Source organism: Pan troglodytes, chromosome 7 (assembly GCF_028858775.2).
Source record: "Pan troglodytes isolate AG18354 chromosome 7, NHGRI_mPanTro3-v2.0_pri, whole genome shotgun sequence".
NCBI lineage: Eukaryota > Metazoa > Chordata > Mammalia > Primates > Hominidae > Pan > Pan troglodytes.
Window position 1 is genome coordinate 130,044,711 of NC_072405.2, and position 21,875 is coordinate 130,066,585.

General features: G+C 35.7%; 1 protein-coding gene across 7 annotated transcripts in view; it reads right to left on the reverse strand.

Moving 5' to 3' along the window:
* Positions 1 to 1,147: 1,147 nt before the first annotated feature.
* The window catches only part of TAF2 (TATA-box binding protein associated factor 2), a 101,641-nt gene continuing 80,913 nt past the window's right edge, over positions 1,148 to 21,875 (reverse strand). For 4 of the 7 annotated variants that reach the window (XM_063817365.1, XM_063817363.1, XM_063817364.1 and 1 more), the window contains exons 23-26: positions 17,080 to 17,309; positions 14,660 to 14,765; positions 12,907 to 13,029; positions 1,148 to 2,560 (exon numbers count right to left, since the gene is read on the reverse strand). In XM_063817365.1, coding sequence (XP_063673435.1) covers positions 2,298 to 2,560; positions 12,907 to 13,029; positions 14,660 to 14,765; positions 17,080 to 17,309 — 722 coding nt within the window. In that variant the 3' untranslated portion in view covers positions 1,148 to 2,297. Of the gene's footprint in view, positions 2,561 to 12,906; positions 13,030 to 14,659; positions 14,766 to 15,252; positions 15,409 to 17,079; positions 17,310 to 21,875 lie in introns of all 7 variants that reach the window. The other 3 variants (XM_063817362.1, XM_054656972.2, XM_054656973.2) reach the window with 1 other exon arrangement.

Genomic DNA, 21,875 nt, shown 5'->3' on the forward strand with positions numbered 1-21,875 from the left:
GAAGTTCAAGACCAGCCTGGGCAACACGGTGAGACCCTGTCTCTACCAAAAAAAAAAAAAAAAAAAAAAAAAAAAAAAATTAAATAGAAGGAAAAAAAAAGTTGAACCCCTATTTTTTTGTTAAAATAAACTGCAGATGGATTCAAGTTGGATGAAGAACGTAAACCTGAAACATAAAATTTTAAGAACATTCCAAAAAAGTGAAAGAATTATTATATAATTGTAGAATGAGGAAGATCTTTGTAACTATGACATAATATGCAAAAGCCATAAAAGATAAAGCATAATTAAAAAAAAAAAATTCTGCAAGTCTGTATTATATGCTACTGCTTGTTTTAAAAAATCTGTACATACTGTAAAAATACATGGAAATATATATATAGACTAGTGTGCTGGAAAGATATATATAATACTGTCAAAAATTACTGCCTCTGGGAAAGGAGACTGGGAGACTTAGACTGAAACTGCATTGTGTTTAATTATCTATTTCAAAAATGTGAATAAAATACCTTTTGCATTGTCTGCTCCCAACCCAAAGCATAAATAATCAAGAGTTCACCATAAAAAGAAGTTCCCTGGAAGAAACATCTAATATAAACATCTGATAAAGAAATAATATACATAAGGTTCCTGGTACAATGTCTAGCATACAAGAGGTGCCTGAATTATAACAGCTAGCTATTATTTATCAATGTCTTCCTATAACACAAGTAATTATTTTGAAATGTGTGCTTAGAATTTTCAAAGTTGGGAATTCTATATATGGTATCACTATATACTCTAAAATATCCTATTTTCCAAAAATAATTTCAGTTGGACAACATTCAATTAATTGAAACTTTAAATAACTGTCATTTAGGCCCTTCAACATCTGATCATATTCCCTTTGCACTTATACTCCAGGCCAACTGCACAGCCTTCTAATTCCTGAACACACCCTTGCTTTCCTACACACCTTTGAAGATACTGTTTCTTCTGCTGAGAGAACTTTACCCCATCTCAGCCTACTGAAATCATTCCTCCTAGTGAGGCCAGCTAAAAATCCCACTTATTCACAAAGCTCTCTGCAAACTATGTGGACAGGTTTATTATATATACACACACAAGAAGGTAACACAAAATATAAAAAGCTACAAAGACAGAATGATCAACTTAAAAAGTTATTTATTAAACAAGTTAAACACAACTAAAAGTATATTTAGAGGTCCAAGATTCAAGTATTTTTGTCAAACTTTCTAATGATAAGGGGAATGATAAAAATTGAACAGATATAAAAAATATTCTTAAACAAATATTAAAGCACATGGAAAATTCAGAAATAAAAACACACCACCATATAAAGAAATCAAAATATTTCATATGTTTTTAAATGCTTATGGTATGAGAGCCAAATTGTCTATTTCCAGGTTAATAAACAATATATAAGCTCACCTTTTTAAAGGTATCATACTTTGTGTCATATAGAAATAATTTTTGAAACAGCATGTGTTGGGTGTGTAAATTGTCCACATTAAGCAAAACATATTTTACATATGAATATTTTCATTTATACTTACTGGAAAACAAAACAAAAAAACTTATAATTTAAACATCTTGATTTGAAAATAATTTTGGATTTGATAGTTCTGCTAAATTCCAACATCGTAACCGCCGAATGTGTTATCAAAAGATAGTTATTCAAAATTTTTTTAAAAAAGAATTGCTTCCCCAAATCTCAGTATTTTAGAGCAAAAGGAAAAATAACATATTCTTTGTTCATAAATTCTGATGCTTAGTTTCTACGTTAATACAAAAATGGTGCAATAAGGAAGAGTACTGTAGAAAAGCCACTGTCTTTTCAGTAGTTCCAAATGGTGTTATACAATATTTCACTGGAGATAGTGGTTGCACCACAGATTTGGCAGTTGCTTCTGTGTAAATCATAACTTTGCCCCATAACATCCACCAAAGGCTTTCAAACATAATTGACTTTGGTGGTACACATGGAGACCATGATGCGAACGGGGACTGCCAGTGGATATGAGGGCTTTTATGAAAGGGAGTTTGCTCTGTGTGTGTGTTTTGGGGAGGAAACAGCGGATGAAATAGTTTATCCAGAACTACAAAACACATTTTCCTAATTAGATCCCAACTGTATAAATAATGTAAATCAAATGCTTAGAACTTAAATGAATTCAGAATTTCTGTAGGAGAGGCGAATCCTTTCCCCCCTCCCTTTTATAATTCTTCACAGAGGACAAAGCTTTAGTTACATACATTCTTCTGGACATGAAAGGAAAGGTCTCTTTGTCCCCTTCTCAGTCTGAAAGGGAAGGAGAACGAATAGACCTGCCACTGGCAGGGCTGGAGAAAGTGAAAGGCTCCTTGTCCTTTTCTTTACTGTCATGCTTATGCTTGTGTTTATGCTTATGTTTATGCTTCTTCTTCTTTTTCTTGTGCTCATGGTGATGGTGGTGATGGTGGTCACTGTGTTTGGAGGCTGTAGATTCCTTAGTAAAGACTGAGAGTGGAGCGCTTGCCGCTGGATGCATACTCATCTCCAAAGGTGCTTGTTCTTTACCTTCAAGATTAAAAATACCCAAATGAATTCCTGCTGATGATAAGGAAAGCCAGACTAAAGAAAGAGGAAGCTGATGATAGTATGTAAAGAGGGATTCCTAAGTTTTTATCACTTCTATCAGGAATGGGAGAAGTATCTAAATAAGACATGTAATTAGTTACACACAGAGTTTTTCAGCATTGTGGCCAGGAAGTTGAATATATAGTTCCTTATAGTCTATACAAATTTGGCCATATACCAGTGTGTTACCAAATCATCTTTTAAAAATTAATATTTTCTAAGTATTATGAAAAAACAATATTACACATGATGTTATAGGTTAAGACCCACACTGGGTCCAGGCGCGGTGGCTCACTCCTGTAATCCCAGCACTTTGGGAGGCCAAGGCGGGTAGATCACTTGAGGTCAGGAGTTCGAAACCAGCCTGGCCAACGTGGTCAAACTCCATCTTTACCAAAAATACAAAAATTAGCCGGGCATGGTGGCGGGTGCCTGTAATCCCAGGTACTCGGGAGGCTGAGGTAGGAGAATCACTTGAACCTGGGAGGCCGAGGTTGCAGTGAGCTGAGATCGTGCCACTGCACTCCAGCCTGGGTAATAGAGTGAGACTCCATCTTAATAAACAAACAAACAAAAAACGACCAACATTGGTCAATGAAAACATAACTCACTCAATTACATAACTCACTCAATTGCTCTAAGGTATGGGGGAGGGGAAGATGACAGTACAGTTGACCCTTGAACAACATGGGTTTGAACTGCGTGAGCCCATTTATATGTGAACTTTTTTTTTTAACCAAACACAGATTGAAAATACAGATTTGAAGGATGCAAAACCTGCATATAGATAGAAGAGCTGGTTTTTCATATGGGCTGCCTGCAGGACTTGAGTATGCATGGATTTTCGTATACCAGGGAGGGATCTTGGAACTAATCCCCCCTGCATATACCAAAGGATGACTCTATTTTCTTTGTGCCATCTGGAGAACAACTGATATACCCATAAACATGCTATTCTAGCTACTGATAATGGTATCTCAGTGAAAATCAAATATTTGTATAGCTCCTTAAGACAATTTCTAGAGATAGACAAATGAACTCTAAGAAGATTCAGAATGCACAGCTTAAGAAACCCAGAAAAGGTGGGGAGTCTATAAAGGGAACATCTGTCTCTCTACACAGATGAGAGTAGTGTCAGTACAAAGAAAGAAACAGAATTAGAAGGCCCATACTCTAGACTAGGTTGTCCTGTTAGCCTTTAGCTATACTTCATCTCTCTGGGTCTAGTTCATCATCTAAAAATCTAGATCAAATGTCCTCAAAGGTTCTCTACAGTTTTAACATTCTATCCGTCTAGGAATCTATAACAGTAGTTCTCCAACTCTAGTGTACAGATTTGCTTTTTCCTCCAGACCCACAGGCCTATAATCCTTGGGCCATACTCTGAGAAACAAATCTCTCTCTATATTTATAGGTTAATGGTATTGCTTTACATGCAGCCAACTTAAGCCTAAGATTCATTTCAGATTCCCTCCCTTCCAGAGCTACGTGGTTACCAAATATTGTTGATTCTCATAAATATCTCTTAAATCCGCCCCCCCATCCTAATCCTGTCTGCAACTGTATTAATTCAGACCACCTCACCTCATCTGGATTATGGGTACTAGTATTATAGATACTAGGTACTAGTCTCCTCCTAGTCACTAAGGTTTCTCTGCCTGAAGTATCTTATGGATTAAGTGTCTAATGTATATGTAGTTCACAGCAGTGGTTCTCAGAACACCAGGGGTGATTTTGCCCCCAAAGGGTTACTTGGCAATGTTCAGAGACATTTTGTTACTGACATCCTACGAGTAGAGGCCAGAGATGCTGACAAACATCTTAAAATGCACAAGACACCCCTATACCCCCAACAACGAATTATGCCTAAAATGTCAACAGTGTCCAGGCTGGGAAACCCTGCTGCATCATGGTCTTCCTAAACAAAGGTGCTTTTTATCTGCTTAAAAACCCGGTTGGTTCTACTGACAGTACAAAAGATAAACTCCTTGGACTTCAGTGCAGGAATTTCTGAAAAAATATATTATACATATTAATCCAAACTAGCTAAAAAAAAAGAAAAGGCTTTTCACTAAAATAGATTTCAATGTAGTTTCTTTTTTTAAAAAAGTAAATTTCTCAGCACTAAGTTTGATCCAAACCAGCCCCCAAATCATGGTTTTCACCAAAACAGACATCACCACAGAAGCTTTCTAAAAATTACATTGCAGTACTAATTTTATTTATTGACAGTTCATAATCTGTCCTGAAGTTACCTTTCCAGCCTTCCATTCTTCCTTTCTATATACTACTCTAGGCTAAACCTTTCATAACACTGTGTATTTCTAAATGCTATTCCCTATGCTTGGGATGTCCTTCTTTCCTTATTTCTTGTCTAACTGATACACTCATTTAATAAACATCAGAAACTATAGTGGGACTAGGGAAAATATTGATAAACTAGACAGATATCAGCCCTCATCCCTCCTAGGAGCTTACAGACTAGCAAAGAAGAAATAAATTGAGTAAGTGAACCTGAGTAATAAAAAGGCAAAACATAAAGTGAAACAGGAGCACAACAGGGCACTTAAATTAGTTGGGGGAAGAGGGGGATTAGAGAGGCAAAGTTCTCCAGGAAAGTAATGGTTAAGCTGCAACCTAAAGGAAGAAATAAGGAAACAAAGAACATCTTAGTTTCTTCAATAATTTAAAACCTAATTCAAATGTTTCTTTGGACGGTTTTCTTCAAATTTCCCAAAGAAACTGGTTCGTTCATGTTTCCACAGCATAATACAGATAAGGGAATTAAGTCAAAGAGAGATTGAAGTAAATTGCCCAAGGTGGTAGTGGCAGGTCTGAGGCACAAATCTAAAGAGCCTGACTCCAGAGTCTTACTCTTAACCACGATGCTACAGTGTTCATCTACACCAAGATGGACTGCTGTATTTCTTTTGTCTTTGAGTCTCTTCCATTAAACTGATAGCCTCTTGAGGACAGGAAGTTTGTCTTTTTCATCTTTGTGTCCCAACATATAGCACAGTATCTATCATCCCCTACCCCGCCCCCTCTAACAAAGCTTGCTAAATGAATGAATGAATGACTATAACAGAATTATACAGTTGTGTTTCTTTTTAAATGTCAGGTGAACTTAGTCCAACTAAATATAACTTGAAGGTCACTGATTTTGAGGAGAGAAGAATAATGCACAAAAACTATTATAGCTCATCCATTCAAGTGGTATTTGACTCCTGTACTTCCTCTTTGTCAGGCACTGCTCCAATATTTTAGAACACGTGAACAAATCAAAGTTTCTGTGCTCACTTATTATTCACATTTTAGTATCCCAAAATTCTATTTCTTATATTCATAAACTTTGTAATAAAGCCAACACTAATACTCAAGTAAAAGCTAAACATATTATTTATATATACAGGCAAGTTTGAAGAACTGTATCTTCTGTAATAACTGGTACCCAGATATTCTTTAAAAGGACAAAAATATTGAGATTATCTGATTTAGTTTCAGCCATATATGCTACCATATTTTAATTCAGATTTTAATACATAAATTGCATGAATATGTTCCTGATTCTATGAATATGGGAATAGGCCAATACCTAACAGAATACACAGGCGGGTGATAAGAAGTAATAAGAAGCTTTAAAGTCTCATGAACAAATTCCTTTAGCTTCCATCTCATTATTTAATCATTCTATATCAACAGACTTTGCAGCTTTCTTGTTGGCTGTCTGCACTCTTGGGAGCTTGAGGTTCTCTTCTGCATTTCAGAGAAGAAAGAAGTTTTATTCTTTAATCCTAAACACCTACCAAACTACTTGGATTGCAGAAAGCCAGTCATTATGTTGGAACCTGTACTTCTCAGCACAGGCAACTGCCTAATGGGCAACTGAGCATTTGCAGGTGTAATCTTTCAAAAGAATACTTACAACCACTTCAAAAGTGAATCCAATTTTTTGTCTAGACAGTGGCCTTACACTTTGCATTAAAGAAATATTGGTAATAAATCTTGCATTTCTCTTGAGATACATGAAGTCTACTAAGAAGACAATGGATTAGTTAGCACCAAGGACAAAGGAGTTAGAAACCAGGGCTCCTAGGACAAATGGCTAATTCCAGGTCTATGACAGAATATTTACAAGATGAGCTTGAAACACAGGGTCTAACTGCAAGGAAGTTAAAATCTTGTCAAATGAACTCAGTCCAAAGATGGAACAAATTGAATACTGATAAGGACAATAATTGTGATAGACTGAAAATGACTGCTCACCATTGGAGATTGCTAGTCAACAACTCACTACTTTGAAAATTATTAAATACATAGAAAAATTAAGCATTTATCTTTGTTTTCCTATAGACTTATACCACTGGGTAATAGTAAATGAAGAGAAATTTAGCTTTATAGAAGTAATCCAGCTTACAAATAAAAATGAAAGTATAAATTGAAATATCACTATCTTGCAACTTAATGAATTAAGGAATCTAGTTTGAACATCTATAGTGGTTAACCTCAAAAAGAGTCGACCAGACATTGTATGCTTCCAGACTAAAGAACACACACCCTCTGTAAACCTGAATCCAATTAGAATTCTAGATACAACTACAAATTTACAGAAACTAGAGAACTTAACATGTTAATTATATCATGGGTATAAAATTAATAAAATACAGACTTGAAAAGTACAGAACAAAACCTAGTTTCTTTAACAAATGTAAGAGAGGAAAAGAAAAGAGGTATGAGTTGGAAACACTAGAATAAAAAGTACAGAACAAAAACCTGGCTTCTTTAACAAATACATTGTAAGGGAGAAGAAAAGAGGTATGAACTGGAAATGTTAGATTCAAAAAGATACAAAGGCTATATCAGCCAACTGCAATGTGGACCCTACGTGGACACTGATTTAAACAAATAAATTGTTAAAAATAAAAATAAATAACGGCATTTAGAGTCAACTGAAACTTAAAACAGTGACTGGATATTTAATGACATAAAAGAATTAGTAAGTTGTTTAGGTATAACATTACTGTGGTTATGACTTTTTAATGTGCTACCTTTTACAGATATATACTAAATAATTTATGAATAAAATTATATTATATTTGGGATTCACTTCAAAATAATTCAGAAGGGTAGAAATGGGTAAGATTAAATAAGACTGACCATGAACCAATTATTGTTGAAGCTGAGTAACAGATACAGGGGCCTCATTATACTTGTCTGACTACTTTACAGTTCTCTATAATAAAGCTTTTATCTTTTTCTTTTTCTTTTTTTTTTTTTTGAGACAGAGTCTCACTCTGTCGCCCAGGCTGGAATACAGTGGCATGATTTCGGCTTACTACAACCTCTGCTTCCCAGGTTCAAGCGAATCTCCTGCCTCAGCCTCCCGAGTAGCTAGGATTACAGGTGCGTACCACCATGCCCAGCTAATTTTTGTATTTTTGGTAGAAGCAGGATTTCACCATGTTGGCCAGGCTGGTCTTGAACTCCCGACCTCAAATGATCCCCCACCTTGGCCTCCCAAAGTGCTAGGATTACAGGCGTGAGCCACCGTGCCTGGCCTAAAGCTTTTTTTTAAAGGAGAAATTAAAGCAATCTGGCAATACCATGAAAGAGTTACATGCCTATATTCCTTTAGAAAGTTTTCCAAGAATTTAATCCCATTAATATGCTCATGCATATGTGAAAAGACACATACACAAATATGTTCATTGGCAGTAACAGGAGAACAAATGATCTATGCTACCCTATCATCACCAACAACCTTTAGCTCTTAAGTTTTCACTTATACTATAAACTATAATTGCATACTATATACTATAATTGAATATAAGTATACTATATATATACAGTTGTATATATATAGTATGTTTTATTTATTCTCTCTAGAGAATATATGTTTATATATTCTTTTTCTCTCTCTATATATGTACGTATATATGTTTTGCTTATTATCTATCTCTCCTAAATAATGTTTACCAGCTCTAATCTAAGGTGGTAAGAAAGCATAATTTCCTTACAATCAGATTTGGGACACACAAGTTTACTTTCATAGGAGCATAATGAGGTCATCTATAGAACTCTATCAAGACAATACATATATTACCATCCCTTGATACAAACATTTACACAGATAATTTCACATATCCTTTCAGGGATTTACAAGACGTCTGCTAAATTGTCCATTCACAGGCACTACTCATCTTTAGGCTAATAAAAGTCCTTCTAGTAACCTGAAATACATGTCACTCTTCTAAACAGCAAATATATCAGAGAAAGGAGATACATTTAATTCACAATAAAAAAATTTTCCTATTTCATGTTATATGGAAAGAACAAAAGAGATGTTCAGAGTTGTATTGTTCTACTCAATGTAAAATCTTTCCTGGAGACCAAATAAAATGCACCATGGATAAGGGTTAGCGGCAGTCGAGTTAACAAATGTAAAACAAATAGAAAGAGGTACTTAATGTAAGTCTAATGTGGAAGGATTTCAGCCCATGTGATGAAAGTGCTGATAAGAAACCGTGAATAACCTGCTAATTCTAGTAAATTCATTCACCTTAGGTATATGTTTAAATTTAACACAAAACCTGCAGTTTTTATTAGGAAAGGTGTAAGTTCTGTTCTTCAGATTGTTTAGATCACTGTAAAAAAAAGTAGAATTATATCATTATAATTTAAGGATAAAAAAATCAAAGTCTGTTTTTCGTACTGGTTTCAAAAGAAAGACCTCTAGGGCAAGCTCTCAAGCTTTAAAGAAGTTTTTTTTTTTTTTTTTAAATTAAAAAATTTACCAGAATTGTGTTTTTCTGACTTATGCAAGAAGGCATTACATAATACTGCAGCCCTAGCTAGGCAGCTGCAGAAACTCTCCGCTTCTTTCCCACAAAAACCACTAGGGAATTCCCTTGCTCCTTGTTCCCCTTGCCCGGCCTCTCTTCTCCAGCACTGCAATCCCTACAGTAACCTGGGAGACAGTCCAGTCACCTCAAGCTCTGCAGTAACAGACAGGGAGCTGCTGTGGTGAGAAGGGAGAGAATATTGTATGTTCATCCCTATCACCATGGGAACCATAAAGGCCATTTCTTTATATCCCCTTCCTTACCTCAGGAAAAGGAAAATAAATAATAAAGTAATGAAGGAAAATACTCTTGCCATTTCTCCCTTCTCATCCCAATGGCTTAATCTAACACCCACATATGATCCTGCCCTAAAATATTCTACTATCAAATGCAAGGAAAGGGAAAACTGGGGAAGCAAGGTTAAAAAGTAAACCATAATGTGTCCTCTACTTAACAGTTTCCATCTCTTCTTTAAACCCATATTCTTCTTCTATCCCTCCTAGACAAGGTCTGTAACACATTCCAGTTCTCAATTATCATCGGGCTCCTTGGCTCTAAGGGGGCCATCTAGGACTTCATCTCAGCTCATGAATAAAATAAAATAAAAAGCAGAGGCTGGAAACTCAAAAGCCTTGTCCTGAGGAACAGCACAAATGAGTAAACAGACTACTGGGTGCGGCATAAGAGATCACACGCCTTACTAAAAAGCCTCTCACACTTTTTCAAGAAAAGCTAGAAATCCAGAATTGCTTTTTTTCTTTGTTTCCTGAATGTCTCTATCAGAGTAAAAGGAAATCCATATTTTTATGTGTAACCTCTTCATTTTTAGTTATCTACTTCAAAAACTTTTGTGAGACTTATAAGAAGATGCCTCAGCTTGATGAACTGGATATAGGCCAAAAAACCTCATTTGTGATCTCTAATCTAGAATCCCTAGAGACTGAAGAGAGGTCACAGCTTCCCTCACCAGTGCTGTCTCCCTCCTAAACCCGCAACTCTCAACCCCAAGAAAGGTGGCTGCCATGGTAAGAGATCTTCAGCTTCTGCTGAGAGGCAGGAAGACAAGAAATTCCTTTTTCACTGCCAATTTGACTTGACTTGGGTTAGGCTAAAGTTATGCTTCCCACATGCCAAAAGTTGGAGCTCTGAGTGAATCTTCTCACAGAAACGTTGATACACACAAGGGCTAGGTTTGATATTTGTATTCTTGATGTTTGGTAGGAGTTGTAAAGCTTTTGTTGGCTAGTTTGGAAAAGTTACTTAACAAATAAAACAATGTCGCCAGGCCTGGTGGCTCACGCCTGTGATCCTAGCACTTTGGGAGGCTGAGGCTGGTGATCACTTGAGGCCAGGAGTTTGAGATGAGCCTGGCCAATATGGTGAAATCCTGTCTCTACTAAAAAAAAAAAAAAAAAAATTAGCCGGGTGTGGTGATGCATGCCTGTAATCCCAGCTACTTAGGAAGCTGAGGTACGAGAATCACTTGAACCCAGGAGGTGGAGGTTGCAGTGAGCCAAGATCGCATCACTGCACTCCAGCCTGGATGACAGAGCGAGACTGTCTCAAAAAAAAAAAAAAAAAAAAAAAAGAAAAGAAAAGAAGAAGAAGAAGGAAAAACTACCTATAGAAAAACTGCATTCAAAATTCCAAAATAAATATATTTATAAATAAACCTTCAAAACACTATTATTTGTAAAATGAAGGTTTTCTACATTCTTGTAATATCACTGTTGAATTTTAAGACTTGCTCAGTGACCTCAGAGTACTGAACAGCAAAAACACATTTAAAGGAAATTACAGTCACATTAAAGAATATATTCAAAGTTAAGATTACTAGATCAGTCCATCTAACTGGTATACATTTTTGCCTCATGCCAAGAAAGGACCCGACACTAATAGCAGCCAAAACTCAAATGTTAATGCATTCCTATTCCCCACCATTAGGGCTGTGTTTCTTTCTCCCCAGTCTTCCCATATGATGCCATGAGAACTAAAAGCCTATAAAGAAAGACCTGAAAAAAAGTGAAAATGTATTTTTAAAAGCAATAAGGATCAATGATAAAAAGGCACACTGGTGGGCACAAAAAAAAGTGTTCAGATTTGCTTCTACATAGGTTAATGTGCCACACAGCTAAGAAAAACCAAATGTATTCTGACTCTTTTTGGAACAGTAATTGATTAGACTCTCGGAAATTTAGAGAGAATTTTTTTTAAAGGTAAGCAGAAGCATCATCCTCAAACTGTATGAAGGAGTTTGAAATTCTCTAAGCTTTATAATTTTTAAAAATGTAGAAAATTATTTACATCTAGTAAAATTTCAAAATTACACCAAAACCAAAAGAATACAAAAAATCAGGAAGGGCCAAGAAATATCAAAACTCACTCATTAAGTGCAATAAGTGCCCAACTGATTTCTTTCTGAAACATATTTTAGGTGAATCTATTCCAATAAATGCACAGAACACACAAAGAACGGTAAGCAATCAACAGTCTGGGGTCTCAACATCAAAACAGTTTAATGTGCTGCTTTTGTTTGAAGTCCCCTGTTAATAACAGTTAATTTGTAAGCTCCTCAAAGTAATAAACAGCACTCTTTAAAATATCAGATAAAAACAAAATTTATATAAGCAAAGTCCATCAACTGGAATATAATCAGAAGTTCACAGACTGTAAAGTCTGTCTACTTCTAGAAAAACTATTCTTTAAAAATGATTTTGTTTATGTATCTTGTTTTTTCACTCCCTGTTCCTTGAGAATTTGAGGACTGAATCTTTGTTTCACGGTAGTTCATCAGCATCAAATGTTTGCACTTCATTTGGATTATAATCCTCTCTTTGTAAGTGATGAAACAGAATAAGCAGAAAACAATGTGAAACAGAATAGGTAACAAACACATCTGAATTAAATTACTTTTCACAAACTTAAGCCCAATTACTGTGAAATGATATAAGAGAATATAGCATCAAGTCTTCAGGAGTGAATCACCAATTATATACATGAGTGGGGGATAAGTGGTTGATTTTTTATTTTATGCGTTTATATCTTTTTTTATAAAGGTACAAATTAGATGGTTTCTATTGAAGTTGGCATTTGTCATAATATTCTTAGAAAAAGCATGGCAAAGAAAGAGCAAAATGTTCATTATAATTAAATGGCATTATCTTTTAAATTATCTTTAAATGGCATATGGGGGATAATTTTTTTCTCACCTAATTTTCTTTTATTTCCAAGTTTTCTATAATAGGAATACATTACTTTTGAAAAAGAAAAGTCTATTTTAAAAGTCTTTAAAGTTAGACAATATAAGCTCAATGTATTACAAGAAAAGCCAAGTCCTAAGATCTGTATTTTTGAAGGGTTTTTTAAAGTTGATGAAGTAACTCTATTACATTTATAGATTTGTTCTTGAACAAAATAATATTAATTCTGATTAATTATTTTTACCTGTTCCCTTCCGTGCAAGTTCCAAACTCCACTGGGGTTTTGTGGTGGGTGTGCTGTCACAGCCTGCTGAGTGCTGGGGTATTAAAGCAGATCGGGAGCTAGCTGGCCGATATTTCGAGAGCCCTAAAATGCCAAACAAGAGAAAAAAGAGGGATTTATTTCTTTGTTTCCCAAAAGAAAAAAAAGGCTGACAGGTTTTTATAAGCTAGCCTTAAAGACAGAAGCAATTCATCCACAGTAAAATTCTAACAATTGAAAGAATACTAGCTGGGTGGAGTGGCTCACATCTTTAATCCCAATGCTTTGGGAGGCTGAGGAGGGAGGATCGCTTGAGGCCAGGAGTTCAAGGCCAGCCTAGACCCCGTCTCTACTAAAAATACAAAAATTAGCCGGGCATGGTGGTGCGCGCCTGTAGTCCCAGCTACTTGGGAGGCTGAGGCAAGAGAGTCACTTGAACCCGGGAGGCAAAGGCTGCAGTTAGCAGAGATGGCACTACCGCACTCCAGCCTGGGAAACAGAGTGAGACTCCATCTTAAAAAAAAAAATTTTAAAAACCCCAAAAAACAAAAATAGTAAACCTGAGTTATTTTACAGTTACTCTAAAAGTTCTGAATTATTACACTGATGACAAGTGCTATGACAGATAATGGTCATAAATGAAAATTAATGAATTACAACTTATATACCAATAAGAATTTTAGAAACATAACGCTAAGTGAAAAAAAGCAAGTCATGTTATACCATTTCTTAAAAAACCCAAAAAACAAGTGCAACTAAACATACAGGATCACATACCTATGTGGAACACTATAAAGAAAAGTAACAGAATGAAATTAAGAAAAAAAAAGAAAATGCAATATAGTAGTTACTTATAGTGGAAAGGCAGTAGAACAGGACCAGGGAAGAAGCATATACGAAACATCTGTGCATGATATATAATGTACATGTTAACTTCGGTGGCAGGTACACAGATACTTGATTTATTACTATATGTCATAACTTTTATCAAAGGCTTTTATTCCTTAAAAATTAGAAAAAGCTTATGATATAAACTGGTATAATCTCTCAAAAAACATGGCAATACATATCAAGAGCTATGAAAATCTAAAGACATGTATCTCACAATATAGCTAACATTAATCTTTTCACTAATAATACATTTCGGGAAATTTATCCAAGAAACATAAATTAACAAAAAAATAAAGTTCAGAATTACCTACAATACATAAAAATGAAAAACAACCTAATGCCTATCAATAAGGAAATGACAAGGTAAATCTTAATATATTGACTCTATGTTGTCTTAGGTAGTATTTTCAAAAGAAAACATGCTTTTTGAATGATGTAGGAAAATGACTGACATAATATTATATGAGATAGGCAGGCAAAAAGAGAAAGTGGTGCTACAAGCAGCTTTAACTGCAGTTAAAAAAATTAATGTAACTATGGTTACATGAAGTCAAGTCTACCACATACACACACAAAAGAGAAATCAGAGCTACTAGAAAGAATCTGAATGATGGATTTTATACAAGCAAATACTTAAAAAGGACCAAAATAAAAAAGCCAAAAGAAGCACTTTTTCTATTTGTTATTTTGCCAATTTATGTTATAATCTGATACAATTTAATATTTTAAGCTGGCTAATTTTAAACTTTATAGTTGTTCATTTGAAAATAAAGTAACACACATTAGAATACTGATATCAACCAATGTCTCCATCTCCTCAATGATTGCAGAATACTAATCTTACCTGGAGTTGACGGCCTTTCAAGCATGTTTAAATGATGGGAAATGAAGGCCTGGCTATCATGAACAGTATCCATATCAATCTCCTCCTCATCTTGAGAACTGGAAAACTAAAACACACACACATAAAACAGAGGATAAAAGAACCATTACATCATGTTATGTTTGGATCTTAGCTCTTAGGAAAAGTAGCAGAGAGGCCATAGGATATACCCCCATATAATCTTAAAATAAAAAGTAGTTTCTTTCTTCAAAGATATTAAGAGAAAGAAAAGATTATGTGGTCCAGCCTCTAAAAGAAGCCAATTAGAAATTACTGGAAATGTAATAGCAACTAAAATCTACTCCTATTTTGTGAGAAAAAGTAGTGAGTTGTGGTGGAACGTGCACACATAGTTCCTCCCCCAAATAGAGAAGAATTATGTGATAATATAAGTTAAATACTTGGTTTGAATGTCTCAGAAGGACCTTTGAGTTTTATAATGCAGTCTGTCACGTGTGTTCCTGCTAAGGAAAAACCACTGCAAGTATTCAAAAAGATTTACAAGAAGGTGAATATCCTACACTGTTAATACAGGTTTAACCTGTATTTCTTACTCTGATTTTGAGTTTGACTTTACTGCTATCCTCATTCTTCTCCAGTATTTGACCAGGTTCTAGTGGGGACCCCAGTGGTGTATCAGACTTCCTCTTCACTCCCTGCTGATGAGCTGATATATTACATGATGCTTCCTTGGCAAGGTGATCATCTTCCTGCGGCAATATTCAAGATCAAAATTAGATTTCTGAAGACGAGTAGCTCATATTATAGCTGAAAACTAATAGCTATAGCAACCATGCAGATTAGAGCATGCCCAGTGGCTAGAAATTATCAGCAATAGGCTTAAAATAAATGTAATCTTTTCTTGTCTGCTGGTCTTTTTGGGGGGAGAAGGGAGGTATTTAAGTGAACTTTTAGAGCTTTCCCAAAAGAACATGTCCTTTGATGCCATTTTCTCCTCTTAGCCTGCAGTGTGAATGTGGATAAATTAACATATATGAGCAAGAATTATAAATATATCAATTTTCACAGGTTGATGAGTATGTAGATCTGAAAGAGCTCTTTAATGAGACTCTTTTTTTTCTATGTAAATGTCTGTCTTACTTCTTCATAACCCAAACTCTAGGACATATTTTAAATTGGCAACAAATAAGTATGATGATACTTCAGAAAATTTAGGTGAATAAGCAAATTTAAAATGAACTATTACTAACTAGCATAGAGAGAATCTGCATTTTAAAGTGTCAAAACACCAGTAGGGAATTGCCAGGCAAGTAATCTGGTCTAAATATTGGTGAAAAATGAAGCTTGAAGTATTGGAGACATTTTGTCATCAATAAAAAAACATTTCAGGAAAAATTTATTTAAATTACAGTAAAATGATTAATATGTATCCTATAAGTCTTTCTACAAAATGTCTGGTAATTTTATAATACAAAGGTAGAAATAAAAGCTTCTCTAAAGGCAAACGAATGTGTATATGTGTGTGTGTGTGTGTGTGTGTGTGTGTGTGTGTGTGTGATATAAAATGTTTTAAAATGTAACACACAGTCTCCTCCCAAATCAGATTATTAATTTACCTAGTCATTCATTCATTCATTATTTATTTCATTCAACAAGCATTTGCCAGGCATTTATCATATGTTTAGAACTGTGCTAGGTATTACACAGAGCAACAATTTTAAAAAGACAAGGCCCCTGTTTTCACGTGGCTTACCATTAACACATATGGGACAAGATGGGTTAATATGTAATAGGTTAAATATTCAGCTGGGTGTGGTGGCTCACGCCTGTAATCCTAGCACTTTGGGAGGCCACGGTGGGTGGATCACCTGAGGTCAGGTGTTTGAGACCAGCCTGGCCAACATGGTGAAACTCCGTTTCTACTAAAAATACAAAAAATTAGCCAGGCATGGTGGCAGTCACCTGTAATCCCAGCTACTCAGGAGGCTAAGGCAGGAGAATTGCTTGAACCTGGGAGGCAGAGGTTGCAGTGAGCTGAGAGTGAGTCATTGCACTCCAGCCTGGGGAACAAGAGTGGAACTCTGTCTCAAAAAAAAAAAAAAAAAAAAAAAAAAGGTTATTCGTTTCTATCTTTTGCTACTCAGAGAAGAAATTCTATGCTCAAGTATAAAAAAAAAATTAGGTTATCACAATAGGAGTAACAGGACCGGGAGCACATCATTTGTTATGTGCAGTTTTATAGTTGCCAGTAGCATTTTATAATTTGCACAGTACTAATCAAATGTCAGCCAGCATTTTTTAAAAGGACACAAGAAACTGTGTTAGTGGCTATAAAATTCACTAGTTCACAGGAAACAATTCTCTTCTCTAGATCCTCTATATAATGAAACTACGTCTTCTGTAATACATGTGATTCTTACAAGGTTCTGAAATCCAACTAGCTGTGGGTGACTGCTTGGATTATTTGCAGCTTCTTGGTTGCCTGCTACTGACTCTGGAATTATGGTAGGATTCAAGACAGCTTTTTTCTCCTTTAGATTAAGAACCAACCCAAGCTCTGGCAAGGGTAAACAGGAAGGTCTACTGAGGCCAAAAAGTGTGAAGTATAAGTCCACAGCACCACACCGTAACCTCCAGTCATGTGAAGTACCTAAAAAGTAAGTAATAAAGAAATGAGTCAATATGCACATTGATTCATACATTTTAACTGTCCCAGAACCTGAACAACAAAAGGAACTTTATAACTGGAAAAACCTTTATCACACCTTTCATCTTACAAAATGAATACTAGACATCAACCAAAAATCTAACATTCCAAAAACTGTATTTTTATAGCCTTAATTCTTCCTTTTTATTCTTTCTCCTCAGTAATTATCCCACATTCATTCATTCTCTGTTCATCGTGTCTGATTCTCTTCATTAACAGCCTGTTAGGAAGACAGCCTCCATGAGCCTTTGCATTCCCTATCATGGAAACACATTTTCTGATCTCTAGAACTTACTACTTTCAGGTTTTACATATAGTAAGAAACCATACAACTACTATTGGACTTATTGTAAAGGAGGAAAATATTTTGCTAAACACCTTTGTATTTGTGTTACTGCAGTGAGAACTTATTTATGATTTTTAAATAACAGAAATAAGCAAACCACAAGCATGACAATGGGCAGTAGACGTGGACTTGACCAGAAAATAACTGCCTGGGTAGAAGTTCAGTTTCTCCTGGTTGACACACTAGAGGCAAGTTCTTTCCATTTCTCTGAGTCTCAGTTTTTTCTTCTCCAAAATAGGAGTTTTGGTCTCAAGTCATACCGTACCCCACAGCAATGACAGATCAGAGCACATTGATACCAGGGTTTTCCCGCCTTCCTTTTCTCCCCAGTAGAACACTCCAGTAGATATTGTCATCAAATAGAACTGACTAAAAAGATGAAATTTGTCAGCTAGGGTTACACAATCTCTATGGTTTCTAGTCAGAATTTTAAATGACTTGAAGAGTATAGGACAAATGAACAGAAGAAAAGTGGATATTCTTCTTGAGAAGAAAAAAAACCCCAGCTAGGCATGGTGGCTCATGCCTGTAATCCCAGCACTCTGGGAGGCCGGGGTGGGCAGATCGCTTGAGCTCAGAAGTTCAAAACAAGCCTGGGTAACATGGCGAAGCCCACTCTCTACTAAAAATACAAAAATTAGCTGGGTGTGGTGGCACATGACTGTAATCCCAGCTACTTGGCTGGGTGAGGCAGGAGAATCGCTTAAACCCAGGAGGCAGAGGCTGCAGTGAGCCAAGATTGCACCACTGCACTCGAACCTGGGCAACAGAGTGAGGCCTTGTCTCAAAAAATAAAGAAAGGAAGGAAGGGAGGGAGGGAAGGGGGAGGGAAGGCCCTTAAATACCTAATTTTTACCAAGAACTGTTGTTTCAAAAGAGTACCACATTTAAAAAGGAGAAACAAAAAGGAAAAAATTTGGATATCATAAATATTAAACTTTGTGGTTTTCCACAACAAATATTAATATAAGTAAATAAATTATCAACTAATAGTAATTCTTATCAGATTTACTCTAACAGGTAACTATTAATTATACGCAAATCTGCAATGGGAAAAATTGTAAACTCACTTTCATACTAGATAGTGCATTGTACTAGGCCACTGTGCATGCTATAATGTTGTGAAAGAGCTCTCATCATTCCTACTTCAGACATTTTCAGTTTTGCTGCTGTGTGACATACAACACTGGTAGAAGCAAGAGACAGGCAAGAGCTACAGACAACCAAGTAATGGAAAAAACATTACATAGTAAAAGCATGAATTTTACACTGGAAACCCATTTTCCCCCACATATGCATATGTGGACACTTCAATAGCTTGAGGTAGTATTATTTTGTAGGCATTCATTTCTCCTCCTCAAAGCATTTTACATATAGAAAAGTTCCACAAAGAGGAGGTTATCAGATTCCTGGGGCTTCTATTAGCAAAGGCTAGAGGGTCTCAACCCTCTGAGGGAAGGGAAGAAATGCCAGGAGTGAGCAATAAAAAGTCTGGCAACCCAGAGCAGCTGGCCCTGTATCTCTCTATCCATGGGTATAGCAAGAAAAGGAGTGAATCTTAGGCATTTTATCAGTTAAAAAAAAAAAAAACAAAAAACAGAACAGAACAGTTTAGAGTACATTTGCTGTTTGGAAGAAAACTAAACCCTGAAGATCAATGTTGCCATGATTATGTGTGCTATAAAAACCAGCCTGAACTTTTCTATGCTGTCGATGATCTCAAAATGAGTCATTCAATTGTGAATCCCTTAACATTTAAAAAATAAATGTTAATTTTAAAAGACAAATTGAGTATGTGTATTTTGATGAGCTAGGGCTTTTATTTTGTTTTTGAACGTCAGCTTAAGGATGATTAGGCAGCACAGTAAAGGCTGCTAAGTGCACTGAAGACCTCGAATATGATTTTGGTTACTTTTTATTTCTATGTGGGCTTTTTGGTTTTGCTAGACCTTTAATTTGGACAAAGGAATGAACACCACTGTTTTGTTCCTAAGGGAGGTTCTTGATAGTGTTTTCTGTCTTCTAAAAATGAACTTACATATTAAAATTGGAGACAAGGGAGCTAAAAAATGAATAGCAGTACTTTTGTTAAAAGTACAAAAGAGAGCAAAAAATAGAGATAAAAGCCAAAATTTCATTGTATTTCAAAATCATGGAATAAAATCTTAAGATGATTGTCACGTTAGTACGTTAGTATATTTCAATTAAGTTGAGAGACAGAATGGGAAAAAAACACTTCTAATTAATTGCCTGTTAGCTCTGTGACCTTGGGCAAGTCAGCTGTCTGGGCTATAACTGAGATGATCAGAGTAGTTCACTCAGATGATCTTTAAGACTCCCCTCATCAGGTCTAAAATCTGATGATTCCAAGTCAATCAATCCCATTGGAGAGAGGCCCTGAAACAGCCTCTGATTTCTGCCTTCAGTTACAGTATTCTGAAGACCCATCTTTAATCTTCCAGCTACCTCCCCTTTCCCCATCACTTATGGCAACGAATGATCACATATGACAAAATGACAGTCACTAGTCTCTCCTCCCAGGAAAATTGCTATTCATCCTGTCTTCATTAGCAGTTATACTCTGAGACCAACCCTGTTTATCTGAATTAGAACAACAACGCTCAAGAAGTAGGAAACCCAGTATTAATGTTGTCTATTCAAATCAGAAAGTGCCTTGAGACAAACACCACCAAAGTAGTAAATCTGATCCTACCGAAAAATCATCTCTTCATTTTCTGAGGTAACTGCTATTAAAACTGATCAACTAGGCCGAGGCAGGAGGATCACAAGGTCAGGAGATCGAGACCATCCTGGTTAACACAGTGAAACCCAGTCTCTACTAAAAATACAAAAATTAGCCGGGCATGGTGGCAGGCGCCTGTAGTCCCAGCTACTCGGGAGGCTGAGGCAGGAGAATGGCATGAACCTGGGAAGCGGAGCTTGCAGTGAGCCAAGATCGCACCACTGCACCCCACCCTGGGTGACAGAGTGAGACTCTGTCTCAAAAAAACAAACACAAACAAAAAAACCTGATCAACTAAAAAAGCTGCTAAGAAGAAAATTCACTTTGAAAGCCACTGTTTTCAGGACACTTCTGAATAAACCCAGCACTCCTTATTGACGGCTGAAGCTTAGAAATTTGTACACAGTTAAGCCAGAAATACAACTCTCACTGGGTATTATTGTCCTGACTGTTCTGTCCATCTTACAATAAACAAAAACAGCAAACTCATTTCTATTTATGTGTGTGTGTGTATATATATAATTTCCTAAGCAGATGAATCAATATGTTTTCATTTTCTTCAACCATTTCCATTCCTAAGAAAGAAGGTATTAGGGAGAGAGATGGTGGGACAGAGCTTTGAAACCTTCTGATGTTAATATCAAAACTGTTTATTTTCTTACTCTGAAACCTGGCAAATCCTATCAAACTGAATTAGAAGTTGTCCCTCATTCTACTCCCTTGAGTGTAGTTGTAAATTTCCAAACATTAAAAATTATGATGTAAATAAACAGCATTCAATGACTTGAACAATTAATATTTTTATGTCATTCTTATAGTAATATGCCAGACACTAAAGGTCAATGTGGAAGCAACAGCTAAAATTTCCTTCATAATGATAAAGAGTCAAAGATACCATCTCCTCAATGAAGATCTGTTTCTTCAGAAATAAAAAAAAACACTCAATTAGGCAAGACAAGCAAAAGTATTTAAGTCTTAAATAAAATATGGAGCCCCAATAAAAATCTCCAATTCTTAGGTTTTTATTTTTTTAATGTATTTTAAAATTATTGTCATTTTGGCCTGTAATTCAGTATCTTACTTGAAGCTATAAAGGCAGAATCACATATATTCTGAATTTTGATACATATTCCTTTGGAAGAGGAAAATTATTTCTTTCAGTGTGGAAAAAAGCTACCACACCGCTAACCAAAGTCAGCCTGGTTCTAGCAACACCTGTCCCTCATTGCCCAGAGCATAAAATCTAAATTCCTGAGGCCCTTCGCATTTAGATCCTAATCTATCTTTCCAGATAATACTATTTTCTAAACACTCCTTCAGAACATAAGGCTTTTATATATAATTCTACTACCTAAAAATGTATTTATCCTGCTGGAAAACTTCTTTACATTCATCAAGAGTTACCTCAAATGCTACCTCT